The sequence below is a fragment of the Brassica napus genome, chromosome C4 (genome assembly GCF_020379485.1).
Source record: "Brassica napus cultivar Da-Ae chromosome C4, Da-Ae, whole genome shotgun sequence".
Classification (NCBI taxonomy): Eukaryota; Viridiplantae; Streptophyta; class Magnoliopsida; order Brassicales; family Brassicaceae; genus Brassica; species Brassica napus.
The window spans coordinates 55961216-55983262 of NC_063447.1; the positions used below are offsets into that span (position 1 = coordinate 55961216).

The window sequence follows — 22047 nt, forward strand, 5'->3', positions numbered from 1 at the left end:
TCAATTATGAGATTTGGAAGATGCAATCTGAAGAAAAAAAAAGTAAACAAGAACAAGAGAGATGATGATTTTGCTTAATAATTTTGGTCGTAGATGATGAAAGAACATGAATTAATCTAATGGCTATGAATATTGGTAGATATAAGTCTAATCAAGATCTGGGAAAATAAATCTTGACCGTCGAAATTGGAGACATATCAATGATTGTGGTGAAAGTCCGCCACTTATCTATTTTATAAGGGAACTAGACTTTTATGATTGAACTAACAGATAACTGATTTAGTTAAGAATGAAGAGAATAGTTATAGAAAGTGTGTGTAGAAGAATGTAACTTATAGTGTAATAAATAAGATAAAATGTGTCCGAGAGTGAAAATATTTTCTATACTTTAGGTAGCTAGAAAATAATGAAAAACCATTACGTGATTTTTTTCTCCTTTTTTTTGCGACGACCACTCATCCATGACTTTAGCCTTATCACACTACACGCAAGAGAAAACGGAGTAAAAAGACACAGTAGTCCATTTTTGTTTAATCGTGGCTACAATTTCTCTTGTCACTCGTTTTTTGTTAACAAAAAATCTACTCAATATCTTCTCACCAGTCCTTTTTTTATTATAATATATATGTATACTCCGTTTCATAACACTATACACATTATGAGTACAAGCTTTGGTAGACGTAAAACTATTTAGAAAGCTCACAAGAAAGCTCCTCCCATGGCGGATTCTAGCTCTTCGCTCCCTTCTCTTTTCGAAAAGATCTCATACAAAAGATATTTTCTGAGAGCTGTTGATCTCACGATGCTCGGGCTTCTCTTTTCTCTTCTCTTGTACCGGATTCTACATATGAGCCAAAACGACAACGTTTGGGTCGTAGCTTTCTTGTGTGAATCTTTTTTCACTTTCATATGGCTGCTTATTACTTGCATAAAATGGACCCCTGCTGAGCATAAACCGTATCCGGATCGACTTGATGAAAGGTATCATAGTATATATATGCACACAAAAAGCATATATGCTTATCAATTTTTGTATAAAGATCTAGGCCTCTAGGTAGCTGCTACCATGTTCTAATTAAGTCTATTTTTATGAACTAACTATTGATTTCAGGGTTCATGAGCTTCCATCGGTAGATATGTTTGTAACCACGGCGGATCCGGTTCGGGAGCCGCCGATTCTTGTCGTGAACACTGTGCTTTCACTGCTAGCTGTGAATTATCCGGCGAATAAATTAGCATGTTATGTTTCAGACGATGGATGTTCACTTTTCACTTACTTCTCTCTCAAGGAAGCTTCTAACTTCGCCAAGATTTGGGTTCCTTTCTGCAAAAAATATAACGTTAGAGTTAGAGCTCCTTTTAGATATTTCTTGAACTCTCTCGACGCAAAAGAGGATTCAGAATTCAGTAGGGATTGGGAAATGACGAAGGTCAGTATTTGATTATATTTTTAGGTCTATGAGTTTGTTTCTACGTTTACAACAAATTAATTATATCATGTTACTTTAAAGTAAAACACAAGACCTTCCCTTTTTTTTTCTAATTATCAAACATTAAAACTGCAAGCAGATGGAAAGTTTACAAATTCCTTAAATGATGGTTAAAAAAAAGAAGAAATCAATCTTTATAGAAAATAGAAGAAAAAGAAAAATTAATTAGTCAACAAGAAACATAATGTTCAAAAAAAACAAGAGAAACAAGTTTTCCGAGAAATTGCTCTTAGCTTTCCTGTTATTAATAATTCTACAAAATCTGATATTCTTATTCTTTCTAATTTATGTAATGATATGATATTCAAGAGGGAGTACGAGAAGTTAAGCGGGAAAGTGGAAGATGCCACCAGAGATTGGGACGCTGACGATGATTTTGAAGCTTTCTCAAACACAAAACCAAATGATCATTCAACTATAGTTAAGGTATTTCAACAATTATATTATAAAAGAGTTAGTTATAAAAATATTAGTTACCGTCACATATATAAAATCTGAAGGTGGTATGGGAGAACAAAGGAGGTGTGGGAGATGAAAAAGAGGTCCCTCATTTTGTCTACGTTTCAAGAGAGAAAAGGCCAAACTATTTACATCATTACAAAGCTGGAGCCATGAACTTTCTGGTAAGTGATTTCTCACATATCTCTCTTTTTTTCATTTAGTGTACTTTTTGGTACCTAATTGTGTTAGAGTCCCGTGCCACCATTACAATATTGGCTGAGATACGAGATCAAACATTTGACCTCATTATTTTAATTTTGCTATAACATGCTTGCAAAATAAATCATGAGCGTTGATATATATAATATGTATATATATATATATATTTATATTTAAGGGAAGGTAATATATAAAATGACTATAAGAATCACATGATCGAGTCGTACTTCAGGACTATGAATCTCACCCAGAAACATTCTAGTCAAGTTACAAAAAAAAAAAAAACATTCTAGTCACAAAAAAAGTAAGAGAACGAGATGATCTTCTTCCCTACCCCTATATATTATTTGATTGGTGTCATTAATTTTATACTATTAAAATAAATTAAAAAATCACATCGACCATACGAAATTTTTTTTTATAAATTAATAAAACTATTACAAATTCTGCATTAAAAATTTTGTGCTCAAAAGCTTTAATTTTTTTTATAACAAAATACAGATAGTCATAAATTATATTTGTAGGAAGTCTCATTTAATAGATATTCAGATTATATATATATATATATATATATTAATATATTAATATCATTAAAATTAAAATATATATCATATAAAACAACATGAGTAGTTAAATTTCAAAAATTGCATTGTAAAAGTAGTGAAAATTTCATATTTTAATTTTACAATATATATTGAAATTTAAAACCAATTATAAATTATTAAACTATTAAAATTTATATATTAATTTTTTTGTTAATTACTTTAAAACTATTAAAGTAATTTAAATATTTTGTTATAAAATAAAAATTATCACAAAACCCATATGAATAAGAAACCTAATTTAATAGATAAATATATTAAAATACAATAAATACCTGTTGATTTCTTTTAAATTTAATTAGATATCATATACAATAGATAAAAGTCATTGTTTGGATTTATTTACATAAATAACAGCAGCGATTGTTTGATTAAGGTGCTCTCACCAATTTAATTCTATACATAATTTAATTATATACATAATATTTATCAGTTTCTCAATTATTTGATATATATATAATAATTATTCAAGGCACGGATCTTAATCTAGGTATAATGTATTTTTTGAGTGAGATAATTGGGCCCAACTATTATTTTTTTTTTTTGAATAAACATTCAATTTATTGGAGGTGACATTTTAAAATTAATAATTGTTGAAGTGAAAAGGTAACCATGTATTATGTTCAATTAATAATCATGTAATAACCAAATTATAATCATGGTGGTCTTGCCTTTGAAATTTATATTTAAACATCATATCGTATATATGAATGCCATACAAACTACATTAGATCAATAAAATTCGAATGGAAGTCTATATAGTTTAATTTTTTTGAAGCATCAGTTTTTGCAACTATTAATGATTGTAGTTCTTAATTAGTTTTATTTGTTTGTTATAATAATTAAAAATGTAATGATCGCAAGATGAATTTGAACAGGTCCGAGTGTCAGGGCTGATGACAAACGCACCATACATGTTAAACGTAGACTGTGACATGTTTGTGAATGAAGCAGATGTGGTGCGACAAGCAATGTGTATATTTTTGCAAAAATCAAAGAATTCAATAAATCATTGTGCTTTTGTTCAATACCCTCAAGATTTCTATGATTCTAACTGCGAGGAACTCGTCGTCTTACAATCAGTGCGGTTTCTCATCCTTACTTTTATTTGTTTATTTATAGTATCCATATATATAATTCATTAATTTTTTCAATCAATGCTTAATCGGTCTTTGGTTGCTACTATTTTGTTTGTTTTCTTGTGGAAATTAGCATTTGTCACGAGGATTTGCGGGAATCCAAGGATCAATTTACTCAGGGTCGGGATGTTTCCAAACTAGAAGAGTTATGTACGGTCTCTCAGTAGACGATTTAGAAGAAAATGGGAGTCCTTCTTCAGTTAATGCAAGTAAGTACTATTGGCAAAAACCATAAGATCGCTCAAACTAGGTCTGGAACTTTTATCCGAGATCCGGATTCGATCCGAGATTTGATCCGGATCCGATCCGAAAATCCGGATATCCGGAGGGGCTGAATCCGGATCCGGATAGTAAAAAGTTGGATCCGTCAAAGCCGGATCCGGATATCTTAATTTTTTAGTCCGAATATCCGGATCCGTAAGTTTTATTAATAAATATTTCAAAAATAGTAATACTTATATATAAAAATTAATTTTATTTAATATATTTTCATTTTTATAATAGTATATATAAATTTTATGTAAATTTTGTAATGTTATACATAGAAATAATTAAAAACATTATATATGTTTTTATTTTTAAATTATTGTTAATATTTTATATATATTAATATTATTTTTTATTTATATTAAGGATCCAAATCCGGATTCAGATATCCGCCGGATATTACAATTTTAACAAAGATATCCGACACCCGGATATCCGAGAACCCCGGATCCGGATAAGGATAGTAAAATTATGGATCCGCTGGATAATGATCCGGATCCGGATACCTTAAAATTGCCCGGATATCCGATCCGTCTCAGGTCTAGCTCAAACCAATGGCACGGTTTTTTATGAATTTTTTTTGTCTGAAAAAAAAATTTAAAAACGAATCAATCGCAGACCGCCACGTGCGAGTGGAGCCCGTGAACAGTGCAAGAAACACTCCAAAATCGATTCTTATTCATAACTTATGTGACCGATTCTTATGGTTTTTGTGGAGTCCACGCAATAAATTTTTTTTGGAACCTCACTAAGGTTCCCAAGTGGCCTAAGAGCATAATTATCCCTTGATCCTTAAAGGGGGTTTTTAGTGATTATTTAATATTTTAACTCTAGTTAAGTGGGGTTAAGAATTGTCGTTAAGAAACTCTCATTTTAAGCGATCCAATGGGAGTTTCTTAATTAGGGGTTCTTAAATTTTTTTTTAAAAGATAAAATTTATTTATTAAACAAACATATTAAAAGATAACATTTAAAACATAGATTTAAAAATAAACATAAAAATAAAGAGTAGTACATTAATCAAGAATATTTTGAAAGAAACATTTCAAACTCAGTTGTTGTCTCCACCACGTCCAAATTTACGCCACAAATGTTCAACCAAATCAGCTTTGAGCTGTTGATGCATTTGTCTATCACGAATTCTAGTTCGAACACCCATCATATTGGCGATATTTGAAGGTATATCTGTAGAATACGTGAGATCGACATGTGAAGTTCCGGTGTCTTCTCCTGGTTGGAACTCTGACACATCAAAATGAGTGTATCCATCTCGTTAGTCTTCTACTATCATATTATGGAGTATGATACATGCTCTCATAATCCTCCCAATTTTGGCTTTATCCCAAAAAAGTGCTGGATTTTTAACAATGGCAAAACGAGCTTGCAAGACTCCAAAAGCACGCTCGACATCTTTTCGGACAGCTTCTTGATGTTGAGCAAATAAAGTCGCTTTCGGACCTTGTGGTATTGGAATAGATTGGATAAAAGTTGCCCATTTCGGATAAATACCATCAGTGAGATAGTAAGCCAAATGATACTCTCTTCCATTGACAAAGTAAGTAACTTGCGGAGCTTGACCTTTTATAATGTCATCAAAAACAGGTGAGCGATCAAGAACGTTGATATCATTTAAGGTACCTGGAGGTCCAAAAAACGCATGCCATATCCAAAGATCATACGAAGCGACCGCCTCTAAAACGATTGTGGGTTTTCCCGAACCACGTGAATATTGCCCTTTCCAAGCGGTGGGACAATTCTTCCACTCCCAATGCATACAATCGATACTTCCTATCATCCCGGGAAATCCACGTTGCTCACCAATATAAAGTAGACGTTGAAGATCAGCCGGTGTTGGTCTTCTTAGATACTCATCGCCGAATAAATTTATTACTCCTTCTACAAAATGTTCCACACATGCAAGAGTGGTAGTTTCACCGAGGCGGAGGTATTCGTCAACAGCATCAGCCGCAGAACCATAGGCCAAGACACGAATGGCGGCTGTACACTTTTGAAGTGCAGAGAGACCAAGCCTTCCGAGAGCATCTTTCTTTTGTCGAAAGTATTCAACTTCATTGGAGAGTCGATGAACAATACGAATGAACAATGACTTGTTCATTCTAAATCGTCGTCGGAAGAGTTTTTTAGGATATGTCGGAGTTTCACTGAAATAATCATTCTATAAACGTATATCGCCTTCTTCACGATTCCGTTCGATATGGACTCGTTGTTTTATTTTTTTTCTTTCGCCTTCTCGATCACACTCAATGGATAAATTTTGAAGAGTTTGATCGAAATATTGATCAAACGTTTCATCATCAACCCCCTCTCCCTCTCCCTCAAAAGTGTGATGAGATGACGAAGCCATATTTGTGATCAAGATATGGAAAGTTTTTAAGAAAATTTAAGTTTCAAGGAGAGACTGAAATTTATTTAAATTTTGGAGAGAAAGGAAAGTAAAGAATGAAACTTTGGGAGAGAAGGAGAAGAAGCAACAATTTATTCTTTGGTAGTTGGTGAGAGGAAGAGAAGAATAATTTCTCATTCAAATGCTTGGTGAATGAACCGTTTATATAACCAAAGACGTATCATATTACACTCGTGACTATAGGAAAACAACAAACTAGAAACAGCAAGCCCACATACACACAGCTCGTGACACAAACAAACAAACTTCTCTTCATATCTCTGCATGCTCTTGTGACCGAACGTGACACAAACAAACAAACCTCTCGTGACTAAACGTCCATCTTGTGTCTACTTCCAGACATCTCATGACACTCTCTTCATATCTCTGCACAAAGAAACAGAACACACAATTATTAAAACGTGAAACACATCGTATTGAGCACAAACATAACACATTGAACAAGAAACAGAACATTGAGCATTAACATAACATCATATATCACATACAACAGAAACATTTATAACATTGAAACATAAAGACATACAACCCATAACATGAAACATAACATGATTTTATTACTACAAACAGAACACATAACATGAAACCGACATCCAAGTTTGTTACATTCACTAATTACCCAACATCTCACTAATTAGCTTATTCTTTAGCTCGTCCTCGTACTCAGAAAGTGGCTCTTTCTTGCATATGAGACTCTCAAGCAACCCCATCTTCTTAAGTCTCTCTTTCGCAGCCATGTCTTTCTCTTTAACAGTCCACATCGTCTGAAACTCAGACGCAGCCTGGTCAACTGCAATGCTTCTCTTACCAGAGGCTGCTTTCGCCGCCTTAACACCAGGAGGGCGTTTGGTGGGTTGATCACCGAGAGCAGACGTTGCTTGAGAGCTCTCTGATTGAGCTCCATCATCAAACTTTCTCTTCTTGCTGGTTCCATCAATCTTCCTACTAGCAACTTCACACCATTTTTGGTCATTCCTCAGCTCCTCCCAAGCATGGTGGAGGTTAAATTTGATCTTGTGATCGTTGTAGAAGATCTCGTGTGCCAGTTTCACAGTGTCAGCCTCATTCTGACCACTTGTCTTCTGTCTAGTTGCAGCCGCATAGGATCCACAAAACTTACAGACTAGATCGTTCATCTTCTGCCATCGTTGCTTACATTGAATAGCCTCACGCTTTGCACCTCTTTCCACCGTTGGACTGGCTGCGAAGTAAGCCGCAATGCGGCTCCAAAACGCCCCTGCTTTCTGCTCATTGCCCACCACCGGGTCCTTGCTGGTGTTTAACCAGGCGCTAATGAGCACAAGGTCGTCTGTGACTGTCCACTTCTTCCTTTCTCTACGCTCTGTAGTTGAGTCTTCACAGAAGCTTGACGTTTCAGGGAGATGTGATGATTCGACATGTTGAAAACTCGCATAAGGACAGGGTTCAGGAACGACACTCTCTTGTTGACTGTTCAACAGGTCAACAAAATTGGCTGACATAGGATATGGATTCGTGGAATTCATATCCTAAAATATCAGAGAGTAGAGAAGAGAATAAGAATATGTAGTTAGATACGGGTCTTGTAGAGAGGACAGATTGAAAGACATATCAAAGGGAAGAAGAATATCGTGTATGAAGATTAAAAGAAAGAGAGAAAGCAGGAGGATTAATAGAGAAGAGAAGAAGAATATGTAGTTAGATACGAGTCTTGTAATTGTATTTACTCTTTCACTTAATTTGAGTTGAGATGAGTGGACAAGTACCTAAACATATTTATTACTACCACACATTCCTAGAGTTACAATCAAACAAGCAGTTTATCCAACCATTCAGCACAATCATTCATCGCAAGCATTCATACTAACAACAACCTAACTCTTACACACATTTATTAACCTAACTGCTATCCAATTTGTGCAATTAAGAAAAAGTAATTACAAGAAGTTTTGTGGGAAGTTACCTCAACGCCAGTTGGAAGTAGTAGTTGCTTCACCGACAGGGGTAGGAGCTTCAGGCGCGAGCTGAAAGACTGTGATCTTCCTATCTCCAAACTATTCTCGAAAACAGGGGAGGCGGAGCTTCGGTCCCTGCCATAATTAACAACACAGTCAACACTGGTCTTTACTTAGACGCAAAACATCAATTAAAACATAACAATCTCATCTGCCATTTCGAGAAGTGATGTTACAACGTGTGATGTTACAACGTAAGCTCTTTAGCCATCAACAGAAACTGTAATGAATCTTACTCGAGTCGACTCTAATCGTAATAAAACAAACATACAAAACTCACTAAACATGCAACTCACAAAACGATCAGACAAACCCACCAAGAAGCCTACCAAATTTCGATGAAAGACCAAAGCTTTACAATGACCACAAACCTAAAAACCGTAATTGTCTATAGTCCAAGATACCTAATCGCTCTACGCGCTCAAATCATACAGAATCAGAGATGCATGGAATAAGAATCGACGATGGATGGGGCTTACCTTCATGAACTTCTTCACCACCGCAGCGTTCACCAGACACCTGAGAGACTCTCCAATCCGGAGGAGACGCCGTAAGGACCGACAGAATCGTCGTCGACAGTGGGTTTGGATCTGTCTTCTGACGGAGAAGAAGAGAGAGACGCCGTGAGGACCGAGACTCTGGTCGTACGCGGCGGTTTCGATCGATCTTCCGACGGAGCAGACGACAGAAGCCGGGGGAACATGCCGTGAGGAGAGTCGTCGTCGCCATCGCCTTTTGGAGACGGAGAAAACGAGACGAAAGAGAGAAATGAGAAGAAAGAAAAAAAAAATAAATAAAAGGGGACGCTTTGAAGGCGACGCGTGTTTCCAAACCCATTTTTAAAAACGGTTCCGAAAATCCCAAAATAAGGATCCATTATCTCCTCCTTTATTTTGTTTCCATTTAATTAATTCATGCATTTACTTTAAAAATTCACTAAGAGTCACCGATAATTATGGTCTAAGAAATACTCGGTATATCACACTGTCATATATTTCGTTAAAATATTATTTTAACAAAGTTTCATGCATATATCACTATTATATTCACCTTTTTATTCTATCATACAATATTTGCGCAATAGTTTTGTTGTTCTACTAGTCTATTATAATCGTGGAAAATTAGGTCTACTAACCAAAAAAACACAAATTCAACTACCCAAAAACTACCCCCTCTCTTCTGCTCTCTCTCTTCTATCTTTCCTTACCTCTCTTTACAAATCTAATTTTCTTTTTTTTGGTTATTTGGCAAATAAGCCCTATAAATTATTCATTTATCAAATCATACGGCTCATCTTATTTCATCAAGGGAAATTTTTGGATGAAGAAAGTTTGGCGAGAAAATTTGGGAGTTCAAAGGAGATAAGGAAATCGGTGGCCAATGCATTGCAAAGAAAATCAAATTCTCAAAATATTCTTACAAACTTTCTTGACGAGGCCAGAGAAGTAGGGCAGTGTCAATACGAGTCCCAAACGAGTTGGGGGAAAACCGTAACACTCTTCTCACTTTAATCATAATAGTCTATAATAAAACACAAATATTTATATTGTTATATTATATATATCATGTAGATCGGGTGGTTGTACGATTCAACAGCGGAAGATGTGAACACGAGTATAGATATCCATTCGAGAGGATGGACTAGTTCATATATATATCCGGTTCAACCCGCATTTCTAGGTTGTATGCCACCAGGAGGACCAGAGGCCATGGTTCAGCAACGGCGATGGGGGACGGGCATGCTCGAAGTCCTTTTCAACAAACATAGCCCCTTGATTGGTATCTTTAGTCAAAAATTGAGATTTCGACAACGATTGGCTTATATTCACATCTTCACTTGGGGTTTAAGGTCAATCCCTGAGCTCGCTTATTGTCTCTTGCCTGCTTTTTGTCTACTCCACAACTCGGCATTGTTTCCAAAGGTGAGTAGGTGACTTTCTCTCTCTCACTTTAATATATGTTTCATCCGTTTGTTGTTTAAAGTTTTTGCAGATAAATATTTTTTAAAAATTCTTATTTGAAACGGCATTTTATATGAAACTATGGAAGGTATCATAATATCGTTATTAATATGGTTCTATTTATATCATAAATAATTAGAAATACCTTGTTTTGTGTGGCTTTAGGGACTTTGTTCAGGCATAACTGTCACACTTGTGGGGATGCATTGCCTTTACACTCTATGGGAATTTGTGAGCCTTGGTTTTTCGGTACATTCATGGTATACCTCCCAGTCATTTTGGAGGATAAAAGCTACTTGTATTTGGTTATTTAGTATCACTGATATCATATTCAAGCTTCTTGGAGTTTCGAAAACCGTGTTCATTGTTACAAAAAAGACTTTCAACGAGACAAGGTCAGGGACTGGGGATGGACCATCTTGTAGTGCGGACCCAAATGCTGGTAAATTTGAATTTGACGACTCAGTTTATTTTTTGCCTGGCACGTTCATTGTGTTGGTCAATCTAGCCGCTATAGCCGGGTTTTTAGTGGGTCTACAACCAGTAAGTCATATCTACGGAGGAGGTGGTTCGACTTTTGTAGAGGCTTGTGCATGTATTTTGGTGGTTATGTTGTTTCTTCCATTTCTAAAGGGTTTATTTGAGAAGGGAAAATATGGTATTCCATTGTCTACGCTCTCTAAAGCTGCATTTTTAGCAGTGTTATTTGTTGTATTTTCTGTAGGAAAGTAGTTTATATAGCGATGTGGGTTTTTTATGCAACAAAACTAAGTTTATCATGACATTGTACCAATGAATAATTAATGATATTTTATGAAATTAGTTTTTATTTATTAAAGTCATAAAATAATAGTTCCACCAAATTGAAGAAAAAGGGTTCCTTGACGTGACCATGCGCATGCTTGAGATGAATTTGAACCACCACGCTAGCACTGGCGCATTTCAATGACTTTTTTTTTTTTTGGTAAAAATGTTAAGAGCATTTCAATGACTTAGCGGTAAAGACCTCGGAATTGATCAGTACACCAGTTTTCATTATTTATAAGTTTATTATTATTTTTGCAGTGCTAACTATGTAAGCGTACATAATACATTATCACATTACGGAACGTTAACATCTCCAAACCATCTACGTTTTCTTAGAAGTCAAACACCTCACGTGCCATTTTCGCCTCGGACATGAAGATATATACATAAGTATTTGGCTAAATATTATAATACTAATATTAGATTCATGTTCCTGAATTTCATATCAATGATATAATATTCTCATACGCAAAAACAAATCATCTCACATAGCTTGATTTTGTTTTATGTTAATATACGTCATTTATTGCTTAATTACGGTCCACGTATAAAATAATCATGTTGATGACCATAATACACTACTTTGACAGGACAATAGTAGCATTAATTAATAGTAGTATATATAGACGTGACGTAGGTAACTATTCGGAACATATACGCAAAAAAAAAAAACTTGACAAAGCTTCTTCTCCCATGGCGGATTCAAGCTCTTCACTTCCTCCTCTTTGCGAAAGGATCTCACGATTCTCGGACTTCCCTTTTCTCCTCTCTTGTACCGGATTCAACGTATGAACCAAAACGACACCGTTTGGGTCGTGGCTTTACTCTGTGAATCTTGTTTCTTATTCATTTGGTTACTTATTACGTGCATTAAATGGACTCCTGCTGAATATAAACCTCATCTAGATAGACTTGACGAAAGGTACCGTTTTCATATACACAGTTATATACTCAGAAGTACCCATTTGAATGTTCTACTTCGTTAATTAAACTCTTTTTTTTTTGCTTGTATTTTTCAGTTGCATTTATGAAATATCTTTAAACGAATAAAACTGCATAATTTATTACTTGTCTTTTCAGTTACATTAATGAAATATGCTTAAATGAATTTAAACTTCCTATTTTATTGTTTGTCTTTTTCAGTTACATTAATGAAATATCCTTAAATAAATTTGGACATAATGTCTTTTGATCAACCAAAAAAATGAGTTATCCTTACGTGCATAATTTTAATAATAGAGATTTTTAAAAACATGCATCATTAAAATGTTACCTAAAACATGCAGCACTAATATATAACATGCATCAATAAAACTAGAATTTGACTCACACAATTGTACATATATTATTTTAAGTTGATCAAATTTAAAAATAATTATTTATTCAAAAAATATTTAAGAATGGCTATGTTTTTAAAAATTATATGGTATTATTTGCTCATAACTCATTTGTCATTTGATAAATTGTTAGAAAGAAAATTACATAATATAATTTAGTTGTCATTTGCTAAATTTATGGTTTTTATTTATATTTTTTTATTATTTAATTATAATATTTTTATTTTATATTTGAAAGATAAATGAATTTTCTTTCAAACAATATTTTTGTAAATGTATTTTTTTAAAAAATAATCAATTAAAATTGTTATTATCATTGAATATCATTATTTTTGACATAATTTGAGTTTTCGTTTACATCAAAACTTATCATATTTTAAGATAATTTTAATTTAAAATGTAATTTTCATATTTTTCAAACAAATTCTAATTTTTTTTTTTAAATATTTTGTTATAATTGTTAAAACAATATTGAGTTGCATTTCAAATAAAAAGGTAAAGATATTAAAAATATTCTAGTTAAAATATGTAAAATTTAATATAGTTATAAGGAAATGGTCAAAATAAAAAAAATTACACATAAAATAATCATGATTTTTGTTAACTGGGCGGATCATTATTTATATGATATCGCACACGAAAGAAAAATTTCTGTTTTTAAAATTATCTAATTAACTCTATACTCATTTTTTTATATTTTTTATATGATATCACACATTCGTAAAAAAATCGATAGTTTAAGATGCAAAAAAAAAATATTTACTTCATGAATATAATATGAATGAATATTACAAATACATCATTTGATAAAATAAATAATTAAAAACTGAAAATTCATTAGGGTCTAGTATACATTAAAATTAAGATTCTTTTTAATTTTATGTATAGTTCTAGCTAGCTGGTACACCACGCTCTTTTCGGTTGTGAAGTTAACATTCCAAAAAAATTATGAATTTGCATCGTAATTATCATTTCAGAGTTCATGACTTCCCGTCAAAGAGCCGCCGATTCTTGTGGTGAACACCCTGCTTTCTCTGCTAGCTGTGAATAATCCGGCGAATAAACTAGCATGTTATGTTTCAGACGATGGATGCGTAGAGCCACATACCTAAACGATATAATAAAAGCGAAGTTAAGGAAATAGACGAATGTAAAAAAAGAATACAAGAACGATAAGAAATCGTATTCGCAAACAGACATGGAGTCGAGATATGATCTCTTTCCTTATCTTAAAATATTTGCTCCGTTAGTGAGACGGGACTATACGAATATAGAGTCCCATGATACAACCATGGCAGACGAACCACACTTCTGATCGCCCTATCGAACTATAAACTCTATGAAACACTCTCGTATTTATGACTTACACAAAGGGATTTTTTGCTGTTGGTTTCGATGTAAAAAGCAGTGAAAAATGAAGAGGAGGAGAGTTCATATTTAAAGAGGAGACGTGGAGCGGTTTTTCGAAACTGTTGCAAACGTTTTTCTAAAATCTCTCAAAGATCTTAGAGTGGATCGTTGAGCAGCTTTTTCCGCAAGTTTCTCTCTTGTTGACTCGTTCTGATCCATTTCGAACAGATAAACTTTGTGTCGTTTTTATACGAACTACATGTCGTTTACACACAAATGTCATGCTCTGGCAAAACATTGAGCTTAAGTTGGTCCACCAAAACCAAGACCCACGCCCACGCCGAGCCGAGCCAGAAGGCGGCAGCGCGCGTGGGAAACTCTGTCTTCCTCTGAGCCGTTTAATCCAAGAAGAGTGTGATACCATGTATACATCACAACATCTCATGTTTTAACCGATGTGGGACTCTCTTATTTCTTTTCATTAAAGCCAACAAAACTTTTACTAAGAGCCCGTAAGCCCATTTCGTTTTCACATTTGCCTTTCATTATTTGAGCCAATATGCTTAATAATTAGGCCCAACAGGATGCTCACCTCTCACATACTTTTCTCTCAAGGAAGCTTCTAAGTTCGCCAAGATTTGGGTTCCTTTCTGCAAGAAATACAAAGTTAGAGTTAGAGCTCCTTTTAGATATTTCTTGAACCCTCTGCCCTCTTCAAGGGATTCTGAATTCACTAAAGATTGGGAACTGATGAAGGTAATGAGTTCAATTGTTATTTTATATCATTTTGCGTTTTTTTGTTTACGTTAGCAAATTGAATTATTTTAGTTGTTTTCAGATGCATTAAATTTAAATATTGAAAAAAATTAAAACTTATTAAGAATTAATTGGAAACTAGGTGGTTGCCCGCGAATTCGCGTATATAAATATTTTACGAAAATTATATATTATGTTTATAATTTTATAATTTTAAAAAATAATCATAACTATTAAAAACAACCTTTTTATTTTAAATAATTTTAAATAATTTGAAAATCAAAAATCTTGGTATTGTATAATCTTAAAAGATTATTGAGATATATTGTTAATTCTATAAATTTTATTATAAGTCTCCAAAAAGTCTTTTTATGACATGATTTTTGATTAGTAAAAAAAACCAAAGATTAATGAACAAAAAGTTTTTTTTATAACAATTTCTATTTTTGCATTATTTTGTTTACCAATTTATATTATTTAGAAGTAAAATAGTTACAAGTAATTAATCAATTTAACATTTATAGTAATACGTAAAATACATGTATTTCGGTTAACATATAAAAAATTAAGTATGTAAAAGTATAAAATAACAAAGAATACAACCAAGAATACAACAAGCAAGTTTTATTATTCTTCATTGATGTTTCCTATTACAAAATAAGCATGTCAATTTTATTATAATCAAAATTATATCAATAGAGTCTTAACTCTAGTCATGTATTAATATATTGCTCTTATTTTTTTAATTTATATTATAATAAACTTTTTCATTGATTAATATTATTTTAAATAATTTACCATATAATTTTATTATAATCAAGGATATAAGAATTATATTAATAGAGTATATTAATTTTAGTCTCGTATTAATAGAGTATATTAATTTTAGCCTCGTATTAGTATAATATTAAAAGACTTACTATATATTTTACTGTTTTTAAATATAAAAATACTTTAATTATTTCTGAAAGTAATAACTCAACTATACAATCAACATTTGTCACTCAAAAATGACTAACTGTTTTTAAAATTGTATATTTAACTTTTTTGCACTCATTGGATACATTTTAAAATTATATATTTGATTGTTTTGCATTCATTGGATACTATCCAACTGGTTTAACTGCCGCGTAAACGTGTCTGCATTTTAGAACCTTGGTGATATGTTTAGAGATGGTGGTTATTGGTCATATATTATAAGTTTCTTTTCCAATAAAAAATATTTAAAAGCAACATGTGCATAATTCCATATTTTCTGAGACTAGAAATCCAGATCTCCTGGTATAGAATCATTAATGAACCATTAGTCAAACTACTGGACCAAATAGACTTCCACAGAAAATAATAGATTATTCCCAAGTAATTGAATCTAGAGTTTTTTGTTTGTTTGTTAAAAAGGCTATGATTGAATCCAGTTGGTCAGGTGAAAAAATAAGACTCCATCACATATGTTTTCCAGAAAAAGAAGGCAATGCAAGGAAGTAATGACTTGTTTTTTTCTTATAATATTGTCACATCCCAATTTTTCTTAAACCAAGATGAATTTTTATTATTATTATTAACTTAATTTGGCCCAAAGCTCATTAACCCTTATTTTTTTCTGTTCCGCATAATAAGCCCTAGAGTTTTTAAATTCTTATCTTATAAATAGAAGGCGGCCTTTTCTTTGTCTCCCATCATAAACCTAGAGCGAAGCTCTGCAAAGTTTCAGAGAAATCTGAAAACCTTAGCCGTCAAGATTTTTCTTTCTTCTCTTCTCTCTCTTTCTCTCTTGGCCATACTTTCTCTCTTGGCCATACTCTCTCTCACTTGCGTCTCTCTCTCTCTCACTTGCGTCTCTCTCTCTCTCTCTCTCTCTCTCTCTCTCTCTCTCTCTCTCTCTCTCTCTCTCTTTGTTTTCCGTTTGTGCATGCCGGAGCCAAGCCATCGAAGATCCCTAACAAACCTAGATGTATTTAGATCTCTTCTTGTCTTCTTTCTACATCTTGTCACAGGTGAGATAAGAAACCCTAATTCTTGTTTAATCCATCTCATTTTCTCTTTTATATTAGATATTTCATCTTAGGTCGCTTGGTGGTAACACTGATCTTTTCTCTTGTAAATCAGGTTCAGTGAAAGCCTTCTGTTATAGATCTGCTTCTCCCCTCCATTATGTTCGCATATCTAATGCCAATGTAAGACCTGATGTGATCTTTCTTCCCTCTTACATTATTGCTTCATAGTGGGATTTACTATTTAAATCATTCATACATGCGTGTTAACTATGAGCATACACATATTTGTTTGATAAGTGAACTATATCGTATATATATATATACACCTATTGTATTGTAGTGCGTGAATACCTAGATCTACTCATATATTGCTAAAATGAATATGATTGTATGATAATTGAAACTTGTATGAGGATGTTTGCATTGCGTGGGGATTAAGCATGTGTAGTTAGTGTATATGAGATAGGAGAGGTCTAAAGGCCTATGAGTGTCGGTGCAACGTGATTGAGAGTTCTTGGGCGTTGCATCGTTTTTTGATGGGTAATACGGAGACCGAATGAGGTAGCATGATTCATCGCCGAAGCAGGTAGACAGTCTGCTCGGATCATGCGGGAACCGAACAAGGTGACGTGACCGTGTAAACACAGTGGCGGATTAAGCATGAACCAATGTGGTAACTTGATTGCGTGATGGTGTTGAACTCACGGGCACAGATTTAGGTGGTGAGCTCTCAAGCGACAACATGAAGAACGCATGGACCGAATGAGGTGGCTTGATCTCATATTGGCACCGTCAGAGTTTATCCTCATTACTTGTTATTTGATCTTGTTTTACTGGATGTTCTAGGCAGATCTTTTATTATGTTGAGGTAAGAAACCCTAGTTCTTGTTTAATCCATCTCATTTTTCTCCTTTATATTATATATTTCATCCTAGGTCGCTTGGTGGTAGCACCGATCCTGTCATGTCCCCGATCCTAGATAGGATCGTCCAGACGGACCATGGTGCGAGGAGACGCACCAGTCAGGTCGTAAGACCTTGAGATAAGCGTACTATGGCACAAAATGAAGGTTAAGGGCATCAGGAAGCTGAAACTTAACCAGAATATGAGGGAAACATGTAATAAGGAACTGGATGAGTGAACCGGAAGCTGTATGAGGTCCGGATCAAGCTCAGCTAGCTAGGTGCAGCTGTAAACTAGTTCACCATGACTTAATCAGCTCACATGAGCTGGAATACTAGCTGATGCGCCTCGGATCATAGACCCGGGCCAGGATGATGCGACCATGGCTGAGCCAGATGATTCTTCAACAAAAGACAAACCAGGATGGATTAATGGTGAGGATATTGATCTAAAACCAGCTGATGAGACTGAGGACGAGCTGGAACCAGCTGAAGAGAGTATGCTTGAGCTGAAACCAGCTGAAGTGATAGTAGATGAGCTAGATGAGCTGAGTGAGCTAAGTGATACTAGCTTGGAGCTGAATGAGCTAAGTGACACTGAAGATGGAGCTGGTTTAGTTGCTGGGCGAAATAAGCATTTTTCAGCCCAAAGAAAAATTCATAACAAATTCAATTTGGGTCGGTTTTACACCAAATTCTACCAGACCTTTCCTCAGTCCATTTCAAGCCCATTCTCATCAAGAATGCCAAGAGGGAGTCAGCAAGGAAGTCTTGGTCGTGCATGGGAAAAAGAATTCAACAAAAATCATTAATTTCGGTCTTTAGTCAAAGTCTTCATTTCTAGTTTCCATGTCTTGTTTTTAGCACATTCTTCTTTGGATTTCTACAACTTGTAATCCTATATATAGGGCCTAAGAGCCACGAAATAAGATAAGCTTTTTCCCCTTTTATTTGAGTTTATCTATTTGTTCTTTGTAGAACACTTCTTTGTTTCTTGGTGAGGTTATCTCCGAGTAAACAGCCTCTAATTCGTTGGACCTGTGCGTCATATCAGGCAACGTTTAGAAATCCTTCTTTTGGTGGACTTGTGAGTCATATCAAGCACCAACTGAAGTCTGGTAGTATCATTGGGCCATCCGCAACCCATTGTGTCACCGTTCAATCCATCAGTTCTCCCTTTTGGCGAGTTCATATCCCTTTAGTCCGGTCGAGTGATCCTTCCCTATTTTAGGGCGTATCAAGTGGTATCAGAGCCACTCAACCGGTACTATCTATCCATCTTTCTCATCTTTCATTTCTAAACACTTCTTCTTCATCTTTCTATCTCAAATCCGGGCCACTACCTTACCTATCGCCATTCTTCTATAAAAAAAAAAAGAGAAAAGAAAAGAAAAAAAAAAAAAAAGATCTATCAAAAAAAATGAGAAAAGAAAAAAAAAAGTTTGATTTATTTGGCTAGGTGGTGGAAGAGAAATCCTGCTGGCTGAGGAGAAATCCAGCCTTGGAGTGGTTAATACGGATTTCAAAACCAATTCTCTTTATCTTTCTATCTTGTGTTCATCTCTTGCTTGCTTGGAGAAATCCATTGGGTTATTTGATTTGTTCTCTTAGAACTTTGAGAGGAGACTCTTGAGTGACCATAAAATCTGAGAGAAACACTTGTGTGGGTGAGATCAAACACTTGAGAGTGTGAGGATTATTTTTATCTGTTAACCTTTTGTGTTGAGAACTTTCAGGTTAAGATGTTTGAAGCTGATCAAAGAAGGCTTTTCAGTCAGTTTGAAGTCTGGGAGTTTTGTGACAACCTTGTGGAGGGTGTGGTGAAAGCCCTCAAGGACGTCAGCAAGATCCAAAAGAAGAGCACAACCACACGTGCATCTGTAGCTAAGCCTTCCTTATTCATCAATGAAAAACCCAAAGGTAAATCTGAAAACAACCTTGAAGATCAAAAAGATTTTTCAGATTCTTTACCAATTTTTGATGAGTATGATGAAGAGATGATTGAAAGTTTGATCATTTGTGAGGATGAATGTGATCTTCCATCTCCAAAATCTGATTTTATGTTTGATGATGAAGAGACTAATGGACTAACCTGTTTTGAACCGGAGCATCCGAGTAGTCTTGTTCTATTTTCATAGGATTTTAAGGAAGAACCATTCGACTACTCACATCAAGGACTGCTTCTTGGCACCAGGAGACCCATGGACGATGATCTAGGTCCCATATTTGATGAGGAAGGCGAACCTGGTCCAACCTTTGAAGCGGAAGCACCAAGCATAACATCCATCATCATGGAAAACCAACTTTGCTTTGATCCCGGCACAACTCCTACGCCTTTGACCACATACATTCAAGACCACTGTGAGAAACTTGATTTGATTAATTTTCTGCCTGATCTGTTTGATAAAGTCAGTTCCAATGACATAAAACTTTCTGGTCTTGATCATCTTGAAAAGTCATTGAGCTTGATTTGCAACAACTAGTTTTCTGCTCTAGAAAATCGTTTGATTCATTTGTCTTCAAAGAAAATAGCTTTAGTCTGAGATCTTATGGACATGAACTGATCACTGGAATTTTGTTTGCATCCTCATATGCTTTGGAAGATTTTATGGTTAGCACATTGCTGGAACAGAATTCACATAAAGCTGAAACAGATTTTTGTGGTGATTCTGTTTTGAAACCTGTCCATTCTTATTCTGAATCTGATCTTGAACTAAAACTTTTGTGTTCTGAATCTGATCAAGTTAGGCACGTTTTGGAAATGTTCTATGGTAGTTCATGCCTCGAAAACATTCTGATTTACAACACCTTCTTTGATAAACATGCTGAGCCTTGGATAAGAAATTCTCAATTTGAACTTAATCTTTTGTGTTCTAAATCTGAGAAACTTGCGCATGATTTGAATTTGTTCTTTAGGAACTGTGCTATCACGTGCCCTGACACCATTCTGGTGTACAAGACTTACTTTGATAGGCTTCATGATGATCTGAAACGTGTGCTACATGTTCTAGGGAAAGAAACTTTGGTTTATGATCTGAACAAGTACTTGTCTTGTACATATGATCCTGGTATTTTAATGTTTGTTTTGAGTGTCCAGGATAAACAGGATCAGTCTCCAAGAGGTGTCAGGAACAGAAGCAGAGATCGTGCTTATCAGTTTAAGACTTGGAGATGCATGTACTCGAGGAAACCAACTTCAAAACTCCAAGGAAGTTTCTTTCCAAAATTTTCCTTCACTAAATTTTACATGATTTTTAAATTCTTTTTGTCTGATTCATTTCCTTTTGATACAGGTAAAATGGATTTGAGGTCAAATCCTTTTCAAGAGGGAGGGAATGATGCGCCTCGGATCATAGACCCGGGCCAGGATGATGCGACCATGGCTGAGCCAGATGATTCTTCAACAAAAGACAAACCAGGATGGATTAATGGTGAGGATACTGATCTAAAACCAGCTGATGAGACTGAGGACGAGCTGGAACCAGCTGAAGAGAGTATGCTTGAGCTGAAACCAGCTGAAGTGATAGTAGATGAGCTAGATGAGCTGAGTGAGCTAAGTGATACTAGCTTGGAGCTGAATGAGCTAAGTGACACTGAAGATGGAGCTGGTTTAGTTGCTGGGCGAAATAAGCATTTTTCAGCCCAAAGAAAAATTCATAACAAATTCAATTTGGGTCGGTTTTACACCAAATTCTACCAGACCTTTCCTCAGTCCATTTCAAGCCCATTCTCATCAAGAATGCCAAGAGGGAGTCAGCAAGGAAGTCTTGGTCGTGCATGGGAAAAAGAATTCAACAAAAATCATTAATTTTGGTCTTTAGTCAAAGTCTTCATTTCTAGTTTCCATGTCTTGTTTTTAGCACATTCTTCTTTGGATTTCTACAACTTGTAATCCTATATATAGGGCCTAAGAGCCACGAAATAATATAAGCTTTTTCCCCTTTTATTTGAGTTTATCTATTTGTTCTTTGTAGAACACTTCTTTGTTTCTTGGTGAGGTTATCTCCGAGTAAACAGCCTCTAATTCGTTGGACCTGTGCGTCATATCAGGCAACGTTTAGAAATCCTTCTTTTGGTGGACTTGTGAGTCATATCAAGCACCAACTGAAGTCTGGTAGTATCATTGGGCCATCCGCAACCCATTGTGTCACCGTTCAATCCATCAGTTCTCCCTTTTGGCGAGTTCATATCCCTTTAGTCCGGTCGAGTGATCCTTCCCTATTTTAGGGCGTATCACTAGCTCACTCAGCTGGGAACAGTTGGTGGTCCGCTCATCTCAGCTGGGAGGAGTGTTCCGGTCCGAACCAGTGTGGTCGGGTCCGAGAGGTTACGGCCGAGCCGGTGGTCCATGTATATTTACCTC

At 34.9% G+C, this 22047-nt stretch overlaps 2 protein-coding genes across 4 annotated transcripts; one reads left to right on the forward strand and one right to left on the reverse strand.

The window, feature by feature from the left end:
• The first annotated feature begins 509 nt into the window (after positions 1-509).
• Positions 510-11371, forward strand: LOC106427669 (cellulose synthase-like protein B3). 3 transcript variants are annotated; one of them, XM_048754958.1, is made up of 9 exons: positions 510-981; positions 1112-1430; positions 1800-1916; positions 1991-2113; positions 3631-3834; positions 3965-4100; positions 9886-10067; positions 10149-10507; positions 10704-11371. In XM_048754958.1, the coding sequence occupies exons 1-9, from the start codon at positions 719-721 to the stop codon at positions 10720-10722; spliced, it is 1722 nt and encodes a 573-aa protein (XP_048610915.1). In that variant the 5' UTR covers positions 510-718; the 3' UTR covers positions 10723-11371. The 3 variants fall into 3 exon arrangements, with proteins under 3 accessions (XP_048610915.1, XP_048610913.1, XP_048610914.1); XM_048754956.1 differs by having other exon boundaries at positions 10149-10499; XM_048754957.1 differs by having other exon boundaries at positions 9904-10067; positions 10149-10499.
• On the reverse strand, positions 5389-7204 carry LOC111205486. The gene has a single exon (XM_048754960.1). The coding sequence runs from the start codon at positions 6272-6274 to the stop codon at positions 5432-5434; it is 843 nt and encodes a 280-aa protein (XP_048610917.1). The 5' UTR covers positions 6275-7204; the 3' UTR covers positions 5389-5431.
• Positions 11372-22047: the final 10676 nt, after the last annotated feature.

Bases quoted from the DNA above. Each gene is read 5' to 3' on its own strand.
- LOC106427669 (XM_048754956.1), top strand. From the start codon at position 719: ATGGCGGATTCTAGCTCTTCGCTCCCTTCTCTTTTCGAAAAGATCTCA. The intron at 982-1,111 runs GTATCATAGTAT...TATTGATTTCAG, and splicing joins CCGGATCGACTTGATGAAAG to GGTTCATGAGCTTCCATCGG. The intron at 10,068-10,148 runs GTAACACTCTTC...TATATCATGTAG, and splicing joins AAACGAGTTGGGGGAAAACC to ATCGGGTGGTTGTACGATTC.
- LOC111205486 (XM_048754960.1), bottom strand. From the start codon at position 6,274: ATGAACAAGTCATTGTTCATTCGTATTGTTCATCGACTCTCCAATGAA.